Raw genomic sequence first — 17433 nt, forward strand, 5'->3', positions numbered from 1 at the left:
AAAATTTCAGATGATGATTGATGATGATGCATTTCAAATAGCCAGTTGCCCACTGGTGGTGGAAAAGCCGCAAACGGTACAGGAGGACATTGGATATTCCCTCCTCAGGGGCACCCTTCCTTCTATTTTTAGACCAAGCTTCAAAAGTACTTTGGGGCATAGAATAGACTCATATTTTATTGAAACTTTATGTATTTATTAGTGTCACAAATAGGCTTACTTGTACTGAAACGCAGCTCTTGTGACAATCCCCTAGTCGCCACACTCCGGCACCTGTTTGGGTACACTGAGGGAGAATTTAGCATAACCAGCATGTCTTTCACACTGCGGGAGGAAATCGGAGCACCTGGAGGAAACACACGCAGACACAGGCTGAACGTGCGGACTCCATACGGTTTCACTGTATATTAATACATGTGACAATAATAATCAAATCAAATCAAGCTGGGAATCGATCCTGAATTCCTGGAGCTGTGTGGCAGCAGTGCTAACCACTGTGCCAGCGTGCCACCCTTACTGTCTGCACTGACAGGTGAGAAACACCTGATCTCCCCACCTAATCCCATTTACCAGGACTTTGCCAGTAGCTTTGAATGTTATGATGTGCTCATCCAGGTACTTTTTAAAGGTTGTGACATTTTGAGGCCATAAAAACTGCTGTATAAATAATTCAAGTCCTTCCTTTCTTAAAACACAATAAAGCTCATGGGATAGTGGTTCCCTTTCTCCAGATGGGAAGGTGCCAACACACAGGTCGAGTTTGACGCCCCTCTCCCTGGGTTTTCACAGTTGCTTCATTTGGAATGGGGCCTCGCCGGCCGTTATCCCCCTAGCCGCCTCCTATGGCGCTACTGGCCTCGTGCGTCTGTCATGCGCAGTGTGTGGGTTGTCTCGAGCGGCGGCGGCGGCGGCGGCGGGCGCTGCTAACGTGTCACTGACTGAGCTCAGCTTCTTTCTCTCTCTCTCACACAAACACAGCCATGGAAGACGAGGAGAGACAGAAGAAGCTGGAGGCCGGCAAAGCCAAGGTAAGAGAGTGGGACGGAGAGGAATGTTAAAAGGAACGTGTGTGGGTGGCAGCGAGGGAATGAGATCGCAGCTGGGTCTCTAGTTTGCTGTTGAAAAGGCACCAGTTCGACGCCCTGTCTCCCAGGTGCAAAGGGATGCGCTTCGCTGTTGCTCCGAGCTTTCCAAATGGATCCGCAGGCTTTAGCCGGCTGTTGTCGGCTTGTAGGCCTCGAGCAATAGTGCTTTTTTTTATTGTTTACATGAGGTGACAGCAGGGCGTAGAGCACGATTTAGGGCAATGTAGTTTTAATTAAACGTGTGAACCAAAATGAATACAAAGACATTTGCAAGAACGTCGCCCAAAATTGGACAGACTGCTGAAACTCAACACGAAAGGTTTTTTTTAAAAAAACTATACATTTGTGAAAATCCCTTTTAAGATTTATTTTTAAATGAAAACAGTTCGTTTATGTTATCGTATTCCTGTAAGTGTAACAACTATTAACAATGCCAACTCAATGCAGTACATACTTTCTAACTTCTTGAAGTACATTTAAGATAATACATCTTGTGAAGGCTGGAGAGAAAGTGTAACAAGGTTGCAGAGATTGAAGTGTACAATTCGTTGTGTATTTTCAGATTTAGAATTTTGTGTTGCTAGTTAGTGACTCCAATAGTAGAAAGAAGTTGGTTAAGTAGACTAATTATTGGCATCTATTCTGGTTGAGAAATTATAAGGCTACGTAAATGAAATTAAGTTGACATAGTCCCAGATGATCATATGCTGCCCTCTCATTTGAGGGTGAGAATAGACCAGTGGCGATTTAAGTTGAGGATCACCACACCTCAGGCAAGATTGAGAAGGTGGTCATTCATGTATAACCTCAGCTGGTATGGGAGTTGAACCCACGCTGTTGGTATTGCTCTGCATCAATAACCAGCTGTCCAGCCAACTAAGCTAAACCAACCCTCAAAGGCTAAGTGCATGGCTGGTGAATAGCGACAACTCAATTTCTGTACATACTAGCATTTGCAGAATTAAGCACTTCAATACTCTGTAGTTATCCACCTATTTACTGATGTAAATATTTTACTGATGGAACAGACATCACAACTTAATTTATCATCTGGTTGTGTCATTTTGTAGTAGCATCTTGTCTGCAATAATAACTTTCAACATAGCACCTAATTGCATCCTTGTACAATTCATTGTCACTTCAGAACCAATGAATTACCACATTTATGAGGACAAAGCTATCAAATGAAAGCTTGCTAACTGGCAGGTGAACATATAAAAAAGTTTTTGAGATAAAGATGCTCCTGCAGTGCTTTTCAATGGGGAGTTCCAGGGTTTATGATTGAGGGGAAGTCCTTGATTAAGCAGCTATTGGATGTAGGTTACTGCTGTGAAGAAGTTCTGCACTGATATCCTGGGGCTGATCTGAATGAATAGTTGCAAAATGATGCAATGTAATGGTTTTGACCCACAGTTAAGCTTATTTAAAAGATGAAGCATATGAACATGGGGATTAGGTACAGGAGTAGGCCATTTGCCCCCTTGAGCATGCTCCTTCATTCATAACTGACCCGATTGTGGCCTCGGCTCCACATTCTGCCTACCCCTGACGACCTTTGACATCCTTTATTAGTTAAGAATTTATCTGACTCAGCCTTAAAAATATTCAATAACACTGCCACCACAGCTGGCTGGGAAAGTGTTCCAAAGACTCATGGCCCTCCGAAGGAAGAAAAATTCTCATCTCGCTCTTAAATGTGAGAACTTTTATTTTTAAACTAATTCTAGTCTCTCCCACAAAGGGAAGCATCCACCCTATCATATCCCCTCAAGATCTTGCGTTTCAGTAGGATCATCCCTCATTCTTCTGTACTCCAATGAACATAGGCCCAGCCTGCCTGACCTTTGTTTATAAGATAATCACCTCCCAACCCCCTCCCCCAACCCAAGTATCAGTCAAGTCAAGGGTAGCATAGTGGTTAGCACTGCTGTCTCACAGTAAGAAGTCTCACAACACCAGGTTAAAGTCCAACAGGTTTATTTGGTAGCAAATACCATAAGCTTTCGGAGCGCTGCTCCTTCGTCAGATGGAGTGGAAATCTGCTCTCAAACAGTGCTCTCAAGTTGCAGAATACTGATTAGAATGCGAATCCTACAGCCAGCCAGGTCTTGAATGTACAGACAATGTGGGTGGAGGGAACATTATACACAGGTTAAAGAGATGTGTATTGTCTCCAGACAGAACAGCTAGTGAAATTCTGCAAGTCCAGGAGGCAAGCTGTGGGGGTTACTGATAATGTGACATAAATCCAACATCCCGGTTTAGGCCGTCCTCATGTGTACGGAACTTGGCTATCAGTTTCTGCTTAGCGACTCTACGCTGTCGTGTGTTGTGAAGGCCACCTTGGAGAATGCTTACCTGAAGATCCAAGGCTGAATGCCCGTGACTGCTGAAGTGCTCCCCCACAGGAAGAGAACAGTCTTGCACAGTGCCAGAGACCCAGGATCAATTTCAGCCTATGTGGAGTTTGCATTTTCTCCAAGTATCAATGTGAGTTTCCTCCAGGTGCTCCGGTTTCCTCCCACAGTCCAAAGATGTGCAAGATAGGTGGATTAGCTATGGTAAATGTGTGGGGCTACGGGGAAAGGGCCGGAGCGAGGGCCTGCGTATGATATTCTGACAGAGTTGGTGCAGACTCGATGGGCCAAATGGCCGCCTTCTGCACTGTAGGGAAACCAGCCTCCCATCCATTGCCTCCATCTACACTTCTCGATGCCTTAGAAAAGCAGCCAGGATAGTCAAGGACCCCACGCACCCTGGACATACTCTCATCCACCTTTTTCCATCGGCAAAAAGATACAAATGTCTGAGATCCCGTAGCAACCAACTCGAGAACAGCTTCTTCCCTGCTACAGTCAGATTTTTGAATGGACCTACTTTATATTAAGTTGATCTTTCACTACACTCTAGCTATGACTGTAATGCAATATTCTGCACCCTCCTTTCCTTCTCCCATATCTACTCTATGAATGGTATGCTTTATAGCACAGAAGAAACAATACTTTTCACTGTATCCCAATAGATGTGACAATGATAAATCAAATCTTGAACTGCTTCTAATGCATTTCTACCCAAAACTGTACACAGTACTCCAGATGTCATCTCGCCAAAGCTGTGTAGAATTGTAGCAAAATATCTCTACTTTTATATTCCTCTTGCAATAAGCAACAACATTCCAATTGCCTTTCTAATCACTTCTGTACCTGCATACCAACTTTTTGTGATTCATGTACCAGGACACCTAGAACTCTCTGTACCATAAGAGTTCTGCAAACTCTCCATTTAAATAAGTGCTGTTTTTCTATTCTTCCTGCCAAAGTGGACAAGTTAACAATTCCTCTCATACTCATCTACCAATCTTTTGCCAACTTTGTGTAGCCTATCCCTTTGCAAACTCCCATGCCCTCTTTCCCACTCATCTTTGTGTCATCAGCAATTTAGCAACTCCCTTCATTGAAGTCGTTGATAGAATTATAAATAGTTTAGGCCGCAGTACTGATAACTGTGGCACTCCACTTGTCACATTGTGTCCAAACAAAAATGGCCCATTTATGCGTGTTCTGTTTCCTGTTAACTAACCAATGCTCTATCCATGCTAACATGTTGCCCGCACCATGAGCTGTTCTTTGCGTAGTAACCTTTGATGTGGTACCTTGTCAAATGTCACCAGGAAATCTTAAGTACACTACATCCACAGGTTCCTTTTTATCCAGATTGCTTGTTACTTCCTTGGTTTGAAGCAAAGTGGAAATGCTCCACTCAGCCAGTGTGATAGTGATGAAAATGAGTGTATTTCATTAAATCAAACACAATTGTATTTAAGATTTTTATTCTGATTACAATCAAGGCTACTTTGAACCACAAAGTAAGTCCCACCAACTCTGTGGCACCTTTGTTAGAACAGTCTACTTTTTTAAGTGAGTGCAGATATTCACTACTTCATCTGGTACTAACCTGCTTTTTGGTTCTGGATATTTGTATGTGTGTAAATGTGATTGTAGTTCTTATTGAGGGATCAGCACTGATAATGTTGCATAACAATTGTCATTAATTTCCTTGGCATTGGATTGCTTGTTAAGTCCAATATCACTATTTCCTATTCATTTGTCATGTCACCCTTTGCTCTTAGTGAGACTTGCATTCAAGAAATTAAGTTTTGGGGCAGCATGGTGACACTGGTTAGCACTACTGCCTCACAGCGCCAGGGACCCGGGTTCAATTCCGGCCTTGGATCACTGTCTGTGCGGAGTCTGCACATTCTCCCCATATCTGTGTGGGTTTCCTCCGAGTGTTCCGGTTTCCTCCCACAGTCCAAAGATGTGCTAGTTAGGTTGATCGGCCGTGCTAAATTGACCCTAGTGTCAGAGGGATTAGCAGGGTAAATATGTGGGTTACGGGAATAGGGCCTGGGTGAGATTGTGGTTGGTGCAGACACGATGGGATGAATGTAGGGAATTCTATGATAAAGGTTGTAAAACTGTATAGCTGGCAGTGACTATGACAAACACTCACTTTGAGATTCTAGCTTTCTTAAAGAAAAGATGAAGCTGTTTAAGTGATGCTTGATTTAAGATGGTGTTTTCTCAGCCACCTACTATCCTATGTTTGCTACTCTTTACAATGTTTAAGATATATATTTATGTTAAATAGAAAACACTTTTATTCTTAGATGAACCCTTCAGCATTATTCTGTTTATAGCAATACTATTATTACTCTGTTTTTTTAATGTTGTGATTGGAAAGGTATTTAAAAACTTGTGTTTATTCAAATAGTGGGGACCTGGGATAATCCAATTTAGTTTAAGTGAATCATTGTCTGATATTAGATTTGTTTATTGGAATGTAGAAACAGGAGTAGGCCATTCTGCCATTGAAGCTTATTCCACTATGCAATGAAATTGTGCTGACCTGTAACTTACCTGCCTTGGCTCCATATCTACCTCAGATTTAAAATTATTAATTGAACAAACATATACTGCTCTTTATGGGAGTTTCACACTACCATGCTTTATATTAATAATTGTTTCCAAGCTGCTTGATTTCAAAAGGAAATTATATAACTATTTGAGGGAAGTTTTTCCATCTCTGTCGGCACAATAATTAAGCTGCACTGCAAATTTTAAGTGTAAGATCTTATACAAGTGTATTAAGGATTTTGATGATATAAAAAGTTATGATCAAAGTTTCCATTTTTCAGTTTGCCCAATTTTGGCAGTGGAAAGCTCAGACACATCTTCAAAATCCAGGGGAAAAACAGAAGAAGAAAAAAGTAGGGCTATGGAGATAGTGGGGCTTGGAACTGACTGTTTTGCTCTGCAGAGAGCGGCATGGTCTTGATGAGTGCCTTCTGTGCCTTAATAGCTATTCTCGAATGGTCTGGTTCTGACTTTAAAATTATGTGCCCTTGTCCTAGACTCTCCTATCAGCAGGGGGATATTTCTATCTACCATATCAGTTCCTTTCAACATCTTAAAAATACCCCAAATCAAATCGCCCCTTAACCTTGTACATTCCAAGGATTGTACAGAAAGATTATACAAGCAATAAAACTATTACTAGAAATGTAATAGGAAATATTCTGTCAATCCTCATTTGGAACGTTTTGCAACATCTTATTTCGAAAGTAACTACAGTATATGATGTGCCATCTAGGCAAAAGAGAATACATATAATAGGATTAATTGCCACAATTTCCATTAGTGTTTCCATCTCTGTTAGCAGAAGAATTAAGCTGCACTGCAATTTTTAAATGTAAGATCTTGCACAACTGTATTAAGGCTTTTGATATAAACAGTTATGATCAAAGTTTCCATTTTTCAGCTTGCCCAATTCCGGCTGCGGAAAGCTCAGACCGATCTTCAAAATCCAGGGAAAAAACAGAAGAAGAAGAAAAAAGTAGCAAGCAAACTGGATGAGCAAGTGCAATATGTTGCAGCTAAACATCAACAACAAGATGTTAAAACAAGTGCAGAGAGAGGACCATCAGGGGAAAGTGAGACGTTCATAATTAATAGGATCTTGCATAGTGGAGATGTAATCAAACAGGACCAGACTTATATGATTGAGGTGAGAATTATTTGTGCCTTGTTTTCATTCAATTGAATAATATGTGATAAATTAGTAAACATTTATATATGTACAACTGATGCAGTGTGCTTCAACTGATATTTAATTTATAATATCCTGAAGAAATATCTTCTCCATTTTGGAGAAGGATCCTTTTGTATAGTTCTGTAGTAAGAGAGTCCAGAAGCATGAGATATTCCCAGTTTTAGGCTGAGTTCATGGATCATATGCTTTGGTTGGCATGTGTCCCACATATTTCTGGTTGGAGGAGTAGAATTCTGTCATTATAGGGGAAGCGGATTACATTTTGCCATTTGGCATTGACTTCTAAGTGTTCAGAAAAAAATGACTTAACCCAAAAATATAAGGGACAGCTTCAAAATATTCCTGTCCACCCTATTGGCCTATATTTTGTGTGCCTTGTACCTAAAGTTTGTTTAATTACTGAAGAAAATAAACAAAGTGTGCTATCCTGTAATTGCACTGCTGACGTTACAAACCACAACTATGCATGTGTGAAAACAAGTGCATAATTATTTTTGTAGTAAACTGCTTAATTTAAAAATTGTGTTGTCTGGAGACCTAATTACTAAATATTTGGCAGGTTTTTGAATGAAAACGTAGAGAAGAAACTGCTTCAAACAACTGTTTATAACTGTTTTATCTCATAAGGCATTGGTCATTATTGAACAATGGGAATGCATGGAATAACATCACTTTATTATATATGTTTGAGAGATCACTTGACCATGTACAACTTGTAACAGTTAAATATTGTGGTTGTTAACATTAATATCTTTAAATGCTCCTTAATAAAAGGAGCTATCTTTGTTCCAAAATGCAGAAGGCAGAATCACATGCTTACAATTTTTCTATTCATGGGGACAGTGCAGTTGAGAAGGTTTGTTTGAGGGTGTGATTACTTTGGTTTTGAAAGATTGGGAAAGTATCAGCTGAGCACCTTGTCATCTGGCATGATAGCCAGGATGAGAAACTGAGTGGTCAGCAGTTTAATAGGAATATGGACAAGGGAGAAAGAGATCCATCACAGAAGAGATGAGCTCAGGATATTTGGGAGAATGAGAGAAAAACTGGAAAGAAATGTGGGTTCAGGACTTGTGTAGGTGGAGTTTAAGGGGAAGTTTGGCTTGGTAGACAAGCTGGAGGAGAAGGTGCAGGAGATGATTGGATGTCCTTGGTGTTAATTGAGACCGCGGTTTTATTGCTATTTCTGAGGGAATACTAAGGTGCGTCAGAGGCAGAATTGTTAGACCTGAATTGGGAACTAGAAAAACATTTGTCCAAGCATTATAGGTGTAGTTTGTCCTAAATGGTATCTGCAATGGGTGCATACATAGGCTGAATCATGCCACTTGTTACATTGGTGAATTTGTTGGAGCGGGTGCAATTTATGGCTCCTGGAAATATGAAGAGCAGTTAAGTTGTGATGTCAGTCGGTGTACAACTTTTGATTTGGTGCGAGCGGTGTTATTTTTGAGCTTCAAATTCCAACCAACTCCCCTCCTAACCTCTCAACACGTGTTCAGCAGCAGAAAGAACATGCCCCTTACTCCCCAATGCCCCACACTCTTCCAATGTGTTATATGGAGATCATTAACTGCCTACAGGTTAGTTAATGGTTTTCTACTGGCTGTTGCTTTGATTTGACAACCTTTTGATACTTTCTGCAATTGTTTAAAATGTATCGGGAGTTTATAGTAAAGTTTATAGGAACTGGTATAGCAGGTGTTCAAGGAATCTTTGCTGACTTCTGCGCAAACTAGTGGCTCCCAGATATAGGTGCGCTACAAAGAGCTTCACTGGAACATTGCAGCAGGCCAAGGACAAACATGTGGACATGGGAGGAGGATCATGTGTTACAAAGAACTGTACAGCACAGGAAACAGGCCCTTCGGCCCTCCAAGCCTGTGCCGCTCCTTGGTCCAACTAGACCAATCGTTTGTATCCCTCCATTCCCAGGCTGCTCATGTGACTATCCAGGTAAGTCTTAAACGATGTCAGCGTGCCTGCCTCCACCACCCTACTTGGCAGCGCATTCCAGGCCCCCACCACCCTCTGTGTAAAAAACGTCCCTCTGATATCTGAGTTATACTTCGCCCCTCTCACCTTGAGCCCATGACCCCTCGTGATCGTCACCTCCGACCTGGGAAAAAGCTTCCCACTGTTCACCCTATCTATACCCTTCATAATCTTGTACACCTCTATTAGATCTCCCCTCATTCTCCGTCTTTCCAAGGAGAACAACCCCAGTCTACCCAATCTCTCCTCATAGCTAAGACCCTCCATACCAGGCAACATCCTGGTAAACCTTCTCTGCACTCTAACGCCTCCACGTCCTTCTGGTAGTGCGGCGACCAGAACTGGACGCAGTACTCCAAATGTGGCCTAACCAGCGTTCTATACAGCTGCATCATCAGACTCCAGCTTTTATACTCTATACCCCGTCCTATAAAGGCAAGCATACCATATGCCTTCTTCACCACCTTCTCCACCTGTGTTGCCACCTTCAAGGATTTGTGGACTTGCACACCTAGGTCCCTCTGTGTTTCTATACTCCTGATGACTCTGCCATTTATTGTATAACTCCTCCCTACATTATTTCTTCCAAAATGCATCACTTCGCATTTATCCGGATTAAACTCCATCTGCCACCTCTCCGCCCAATTTTCCAGCCTATCTATATCCTGCTGTATTGCCCGACAATGCTCTTCGTTATCCGCAAGTCCAGCCATCTTCGTGTCATCCGCAAACTTGCTGATTACACCAGTTACACCTTCTTCCAAATCATTTATATATATCACAAATAGCAGAGGTCCCAGTACAGAGCCCTGCGGAACACCACTGGTCACAGACCTCCAGCCGGAAAAAGACCCTTCGACCACTACCCTCTGTCTCCTATGGCCAAGCCAGTTCTCCACCCATCTAGCCACTTCTCCTTGTATCCCATGAGCCTTAACCTTCTTAACCAACCTGCCATGTGGGACTTTGTCAAATGCCTTACTGAAATCCATATAGACGACATCCACGGCCCTTCCTTCATCAACCGTTTTTGTCACTTCCTCAAAAAACTCCACCAAATTTGTAAGGCACGACCTCCCTCTTACAAAACCATGCTGTCTGTCACTAATGAGATTGTTCCGTTCTAAATGCACATACATCCTGTCTCTAAGAATCCTCTCCAACAACTTCCCTACCACGGACGTCAAGCTCACCGGCCTATAATTTCCTGGGTTATCCCTGCTACCCTTCTTAAACAACGGGACCACATTCGCTATCCTCCAATCCTCAGGGACCTCACCCGTGTCCAAAGAAGCGACAAAGATTTCCGTCAGAGGCCCAGCAAATTCATCTCTCGTCTCCCTGAGCAGTCGAGGATAGATGCCATCAGGCCCTGGGGCTTTGTCAGTTTTAATGTTCCCTAAAAAACCTAACACTTCCTCTCTTGTAATGGAGATTTTCTCTAACGGGTCAACACCTCCCTCCGAGACACTCCCGGTTAACACGCCCCTCTCCTTCGTGAATACCGATGCAAAGTATTCATTTAGGATCTCCCCTATTCCCTTGGGTTCTAAGCATAATTCCCCTCCTTTGTCCCTGAGCGGTCCGATTTTCTCCCTGACAACTCTTTTGTTCCTAACGTATGAATAGAATGCCTTAGGATTCTCCTTAATCCTGCCTGCCAAGAACATCTCGTGCCCTCTTTTTGCCCTTCTAACTCCCCGTTTGAGTTCTTTCCTACTCTCTCTGTATTCCTCCAGAGCTCCATCTGTTTTCAGTTGCCTGGACTTAACGTACGCCTCCCTTTTCATTTTAATCAGATCCTCAATTTCCCTGGTTATCCACGGCTCTCGAATCCTACCTTTCCTATCTTTCCTTTTTACAGGCACATGTCTATCCTGCAGCCTTATCAATAGTTCCTTAAATGACTCCCACATGCCAGACGCGGACTTACCCTCGAACATCCTCTCCCAATCAACATCCACCAATTCCTGCCTAATCCGGCTATAGTTAGCCTTCCCCCAATTTAGCACCCTGCCCGTAGGACAACACTCAACCTTGTCCATTACTATCCTAAAGTTAACAGAGTTGTGGTCACTATTTGCCACATGTTCCCCTACCGAAGCTTTGACGACCTGACCGGGCTCATTTCCCAGAACTAGGTCCAGTATAGCCCCCTCTCTAGTCGGGCTATCTACATACTGTTCCAAAGAACCTTCCAGTACGCATTTTACAAATTCCTCCCCGTCCGGACCCCCAGCTCTAAGCACTTTCCAGTCTGTGCCAGGGAAATTAAAGTCCCCCACTACAACAACCCTATGTTTTCTGCACCTATCCAGAATCTCCTGACATATCCTTTCCTCCACTTCCCGTGGGCTGTTGGGTGGTCTGTAGTACACCCCCAGCATAGTGACTGCACCCTTCCTGTTTCTGAGTTCCACCCACAGCGACTCAGTACATGACCCCTCTAAGTTGTCTACCCTCTGCACCGCGGTAATATGCTCCTTAACTAATATCGCTACTCCCCCACCTTTTTTAGCCCCTCCTCTGTTTCGCCTAAAACACTTATACCCCGGAATATTCAGCTGCCAGTCCTGTCCTTTTAACCAAGTTTCCGTCACCGCAACCACATCCAAATTCCGCATAAGCATTAAGGCCCTAAGTTCGTCTGTTTTACCCATTACGCTCCTCGCATTGAAGCAGATGCACTCCAGACCTCCAGGCCCACTCAGGTCCTCCTCCTCCAGAGTGCTCCTCTTCTTAGCTAGCCTTGCCCTGGCCCCCAGCTCGACCCCAGCCTCAGTATTTACTGACCACCTGTTTTGTTCCCCACCCCCCTGCCACACTAGTTTAAATCCTGCCGAAACACTCTAGCAAAACTCCCAGCCAGGATATTTGCTCCCTTCCAGTTGAGGTGTAACCCATCCTTTCTGTACAGTTGCCATCCTGACTTGAAGATTTCCCAGTTATCTATGAATTTAAAACCCTCCCTCTTGCACCAGTCCTTTAGCCACGCGTTCAACTGTAGAATCTCCCTGTTCCGAGCCTCACTTGCACTAGACACCGGGAGCAGTCCAGAGATTGCTACCCTGGAGGCCTTACTTTTTAGCCTAGCACCCAACTCCCTGAATTTCTCTCGTATGACCCCCCTGCTCTTCCTACCTACATCATTTTCACCAATGTGTACAATCACATCCGTTTGACTACCTTCCTTTTTAAATATGCTTCCTACCCTCTCGGAGACATCCAGTACCCCGGCACCAGGGAGGCAGACTACCATCCTGGATTCTCATTCACTCCCACAGAACCGCCTGTCCGTGCCTCTAACCATTGCGTCCCCCACAACTATCGCTCTCCTAAACCCCTTCTTTCCCTTCCGGACCCCTGAGCCTGTCTCCGTGGAGGCGATCTGGTCCTCGTGGCTTACCCCTGGAGGGTCATCCCCCTCCACAGAATCCAAAACAATATACCTATTTTGGAGGGGGACAACCACAGGGGATCCCTCCACAGACTGCTCACTCCCTTCCCTTCTCCCATCTGTTGCCCATCCCTTTCTTTTATGGGAGACTGCCACTGGGGTACTTTCTGGCACATCACCCTTCTGACTATTACCCCTCCTAACTGTGACCCACGTGTCTTCCTTCCGAGACCCTGGTGTCACTATCTGACTATAACTTTTATCTATTAATCTCTCATTTTCCCTAACTAAACTGAGTTCATGCGCTAGTAGGCATTCCCCTCAGAACGCAACATGTTGTGGAGAATGAACAGAAGACCTGCAGAGCAGGACAAGGTGTTCAGGCAGTGATTTTTCTACCTGGACCTCAGCAAAAAACAATTACAAAATAAAACAAGTGCTGAAAATATTTGACAGATCTGGTAGCATCTGTGGATTGAGAAACAAAAGTTAATGTTTATGTCCCTTCTTTGGAACTGAACAAGGGACAGCCCTTGTCAAGAGCTACACAGTGAACAGAAGCAGCTTGGGAGCAGACGGAGGAGGGAGAAAGGAAATAACCTAGATGGTCCTTTTTTGGCCAGGCTCTCTGAAGAAGGCAACCAAGAGCACTACTGATGAGAGCAACCCAATTTCCTCATTCACCAACTGTCCTACATCTTGCCGTTGCTCTATAATTAACAATTAGGATTTTAAAAATTTGTTCATGGGATGTGGGCATCGCTGGCTGGACTAGCATTTATTGCCCATCCCGAGGGCATTGCTGTGGATTTGAAATCGTATGTCGGCCAGACCAGGTAAGGATGACAGATTTCCTTCCCTAAAGGGTGTTAGTGAACCAGATGGGATTTTTGACAATCGACGATGGTTTCATGGTCATCATTAGACTTCTAATTCCAGATTTTTATTGAATTCAAATTTCACCATTTGCCGTGGTGGGATTCGAACCCTGGTCCCCAGAGCAGTACCCTGAGTCTCCTGGATTACTAGTCCAGCGACAATGCCACTACGGCACCGCCTCCTGCTTAGCCACATTTGAAACAACCACCTTTATGAATTAAATCATTCCAGTTGGCACTAAAGTCAACTAATCAATCATTTTTGTGCACTTCCCTATTCCAGATCTGGTGCCAGTATTCTATGGAAAGGAACCCCTTATTCCAGCAGCAGTTCTTTTAATCTTATGCTAATTCTCCTGTTCTGCTTTGCACATGACCAATAGCAATAGACCAGAGATCATTACTCTTGAGGTCTTGTTTTTAATTTAGAACCTCCTGATATTCTTTTAGCAGGCCCTCCTGTCTGTTTCTCCCTATAATGCTTGTTCCAACATGGACCACATCAGCTAGCTTTACCCTCTTTCGGGCTCTTCTCCAGTTGGTCTGAGACATCCCTTATCCTGACCGAGTAGGCACACATCCTTCATGATTCTCATTCTTGGCTGCAGAGCAGAATATCATACTCCAAATTATAAAGTTCTCTTGGGTGAAGAACTTAAGAAATAGGAGTGATAGGTAATTAATCCCTTGATCATGGCTGATTTGATTGTGGCCTCAATTCCACTTTCCGAACATGATGCCAAATTAAACTCATCCCTTCTGCTTGCTCTTGGTCCATATCCCTCTATTCCTTGCATATTCATGCACTTATCTAAAACCCCCTTAAATGCCCCATGTATTTGCCTGCACCGCCACCTCTGGCAGTGCGTTCCAGGCACCTACCACTCTGTGTAAAAATAAAACTTGCCCCTCACATCTCCCTTGAACTTTCCCCCTCTCATAAGTGCATGTCCTCTGGTATTCAACATTTCAACTCTGGGGAAAATGATTCTGACAATCCTATCTATGCCTCTCATACTTTTATAGACTTCTATCAGGTCTCTCCTCAGCCTCCGCTGCTCCAGAGAAAACAACCCTAGTTTGTCTAGCCTCTCCTTATATCTTACCCTCTAATCCATATAATCCTGTTAAACCTCTTCTGCACCTTCTCCAAAACCTCCACATCCCCCTGTAATGTAGCGAATAGAATTGAACACAATAGTGAAGCCTAACCAAATTTTTATAAAACTGCAACATAATATTCTGACTCTTGTACTCAATGCCCCGACTAATAAAGGCCAGCATGCCATATGCCTTCTTTACCACCCTATCTACTTGGGTGGCCATTTTCAGGGAGCTATGGACTTGAACTCCAAGATCCCTCTGTACATCAATGCTGTTCAGGGTCCTGCCACTAACTGTATACTTATCCTTAACCAACCCTAATCTCCCAAAGTGCAGCACCTTGCACTTGCCCAGATTAATCTCCAACTCCACTTGGTCTATATCCCGCTTTGACAACCTTCTACACTATCCACAACTGCATTTATCTTTGTGTCGTCTCCAGACTTACTAACCCACACATCTACATTTTCATCCAAGCTATTTATATGTATCGCAAACAGCAGAGATCCCAGTATGGATCTCTGCAGGACACCACTAGCCACAGATCTCCAGCCAGAAAAACAACCTTACACTACTACTCTTTGACTTCTGTGAGCAATCCAATTCTGAATCCAAGCAACCAAGTCACCGTGAATCCCATGCATCCTAATCTTCTGGATGAGCCTACCATGAGTGACCTTGTTGAAAGCCTTACTAAAATCCATGTAGACAACATCCACTAGTCTATGTTCATCGATCACCTGCGTCACCACCTCGAAAAAATCAATTAAGCTAGTGGCCACGCAAGTAGATAGGGTGGTAAAGAAGGCGTATGACATGCTTGCCTTTATTGGTCGGCGCATTAAGTACAAGAGTCAATGTTATGTTGCAGATGGTGAATGAAGGGTTGTGTAGATGGGCTGTTTGGAGGTATGTGCATTCCCTCTGGTGCCTTAAAAACTCTGCATAATATTGATTAAGCCTGTTAACATTTTGGTGCCCTCCCAAATGAGCATTCTCCATTTTGGACAGTGAGACATTAGTCTCCCATGAGTTGATGGTATGGTTGATCTCATCAGAGATGCATTGAGCATATCCTTAATGCAGACTCTAGGAATCTCCTACCACAACTGAGCTCAGTAGAGCAAACGGGAAAGTCTGTGACAGAGTGGAAGGCAGCAGGTTTGTACTGAATGTCGATTGATGGCTTAACTTCAGAAAAAGAGATAGAAAAATTAGGAAGAAGAGTCAGAGATGGACCGTAAGAAGATGGGAGAAGGGAAAATTGGAAGTTGATGAAATTTCTAGTTGTGTGAGCACGGGAAGCAGCATTGATGCAGCCATCATTGTGCCAGAAAAAGAGGTGAGCAAAAGGGAACTGAGGACAACAAGATCGAGGCACGTTCCATATATCTAGCTACACTGGTTTTGTAGGATTCCATGTTAAATTCAGAAAGGAACAAAGATGAGTTAAAGATTAGGTGACAAAGCAAAGTTCTGAGTGAGATTAGCAGGAATTTGATCATGCTAGCAAATGTGTCAACACAAAGATATTTTCAAATATGCAATGCATATGTTAGAAAGTAAGTATATTCCTAAAATGAAACACAGATGCATCAAAGAATAGAGCTCTTTGTTTGAATAGAGAGATCAAACATAAACAAAGGTTCCATAGGGTTTATATTAAAGCAAATCATGAAAAATATTTAAAATGTTCATCAGGATGGGATAGAGAAATCAAAATGGATAAAAGGGACTGAAACTACAAAAAACTATAAAATAAAATAGAAAGGCTTTTATGATCGTAATATGATGCTTAGAGATCTGCCATAGCTGAAGGGGATCTAATTGTGGTGGATCAAGGTATGAAGGTGATGTATTGAATATGAGTATGTTAGTGTAGCAGTGATACTGGACTAATAATCTTAAGGCCAGAAATAATAATCCAGAGACCTTTGTTATTAATTCAAAGAACAGGAGCCAGAAAATCCTCTCCTGCACCAGCCCAGAATTGAGGTGGAAATCAATTAAATAAGGCCTCTGGTATGGAATGCCAAACTTACCCCTCCCTTCCTGATCCAAGTCATCATCCCTTAATTGGGAAACATGTCAGGTAGATGACCCCACATGCAGATCCTGTGATGTCAAGGTCACCATTTTAAAGGCCTTGAGGAAATTTGTATTTTATACCTCAAATTATTTTCATTGCAACACAGGGGGATTTGGAAGCCTGTGGAAACTTCACCAGCTAAGTCAGTTTGTGAATCTTGGGGAAACCTGCTAAGGAGCCTTTTGACAGAGTAGTTTAAAAGGTCACTGCCCCCTCCCCTTTGTCACCTTCAACCCCATGCAGAACCAAGAAGCGAGTTGGCAAGTCTTTGAAATGTTCCTGAAATTGACAAAATAAGCAAATATGCTTTGAAATTCTCCTTTCCAAAAAATTGCTGCTCTTACAATCTCCTTTCCAAAAGCTGCTGGTCTTGCAATCTCATTAAAATGTCAATCAACCAAATCCTCTCATAATGAATAAAGCTTTAATCATTTTAACATTTATTAATCTTGTACAAATAAGCAAACAGGCATTCAAAAATGACACCAAAGGCAGAAGGATTAAGGGTCAATCAAAAAAAGTTACCCCACCTCCCTCAAGCTGTGACATATTGCCTACAGGTCTGAATCCATTAGTCTCTTATAAATCAGGCAAGCATTCATAATGTAACCAACTGGCAACTATACCAACAGAATAGTTTGAACAGATGGCCAGATGCACTAAGCTTTCACCAAAGTAATTCCTTTGCCTCAACTTATATTGGAAAATGTCTATTATTTCACCAGTCCAGCCACAATTCTCCTAAAAATGCTCTTTGAAATCTTTTCATCCACA

General features: G+C 42.9%; 1 protein-coding gene across 5 annotated transcripts in view; it reads left to right on the plus strand.

The window, feature by feature from the left end:
• The first annotated feature begins 870 nt into the window (after positions 1 to 870).
• Positions 871 to 17433, plus strand: part of akap9 (A kinase (PRKA) anchor protein 9) — a 200873-nt gene continuing 184310 nt past the window's right edge. For all 5 annotated transcript variants that reach the window (XM_078235519.1, XM_078235549.1, XM_078235528.1 and 2 more), the window contains exons 1-2: positions 871 to 1028; positions 6906 to 7151. In XM_078235519.1, coding sequence (XP_078091645.1) covers positions 981 to 1028; positions 6906 to 7151 — 294 coding nt within the window. In that variant the 5' untranslated portion in view covers positions 871 to 980. The remainder of the gene's footprint in view (positions 1029 to 6905; positions 7152 to 17433) is intronic.

The sequence above is a fragment of the Mustelus asterias genome, chromosome 2 (assembly GCF_964213995.1).
Source record: "Mustelus asterias chromosome 2, sMusAst1.hap1.1, whole genome shotgun sequence".
Taxonomy (NCBI): domain Eukaryota; kingdom Metazoa; phylum Chordata; class Chondrichthyes; order Carcharhiniformes; family Triakidae; genus Mustelus; species Mustelus asterias.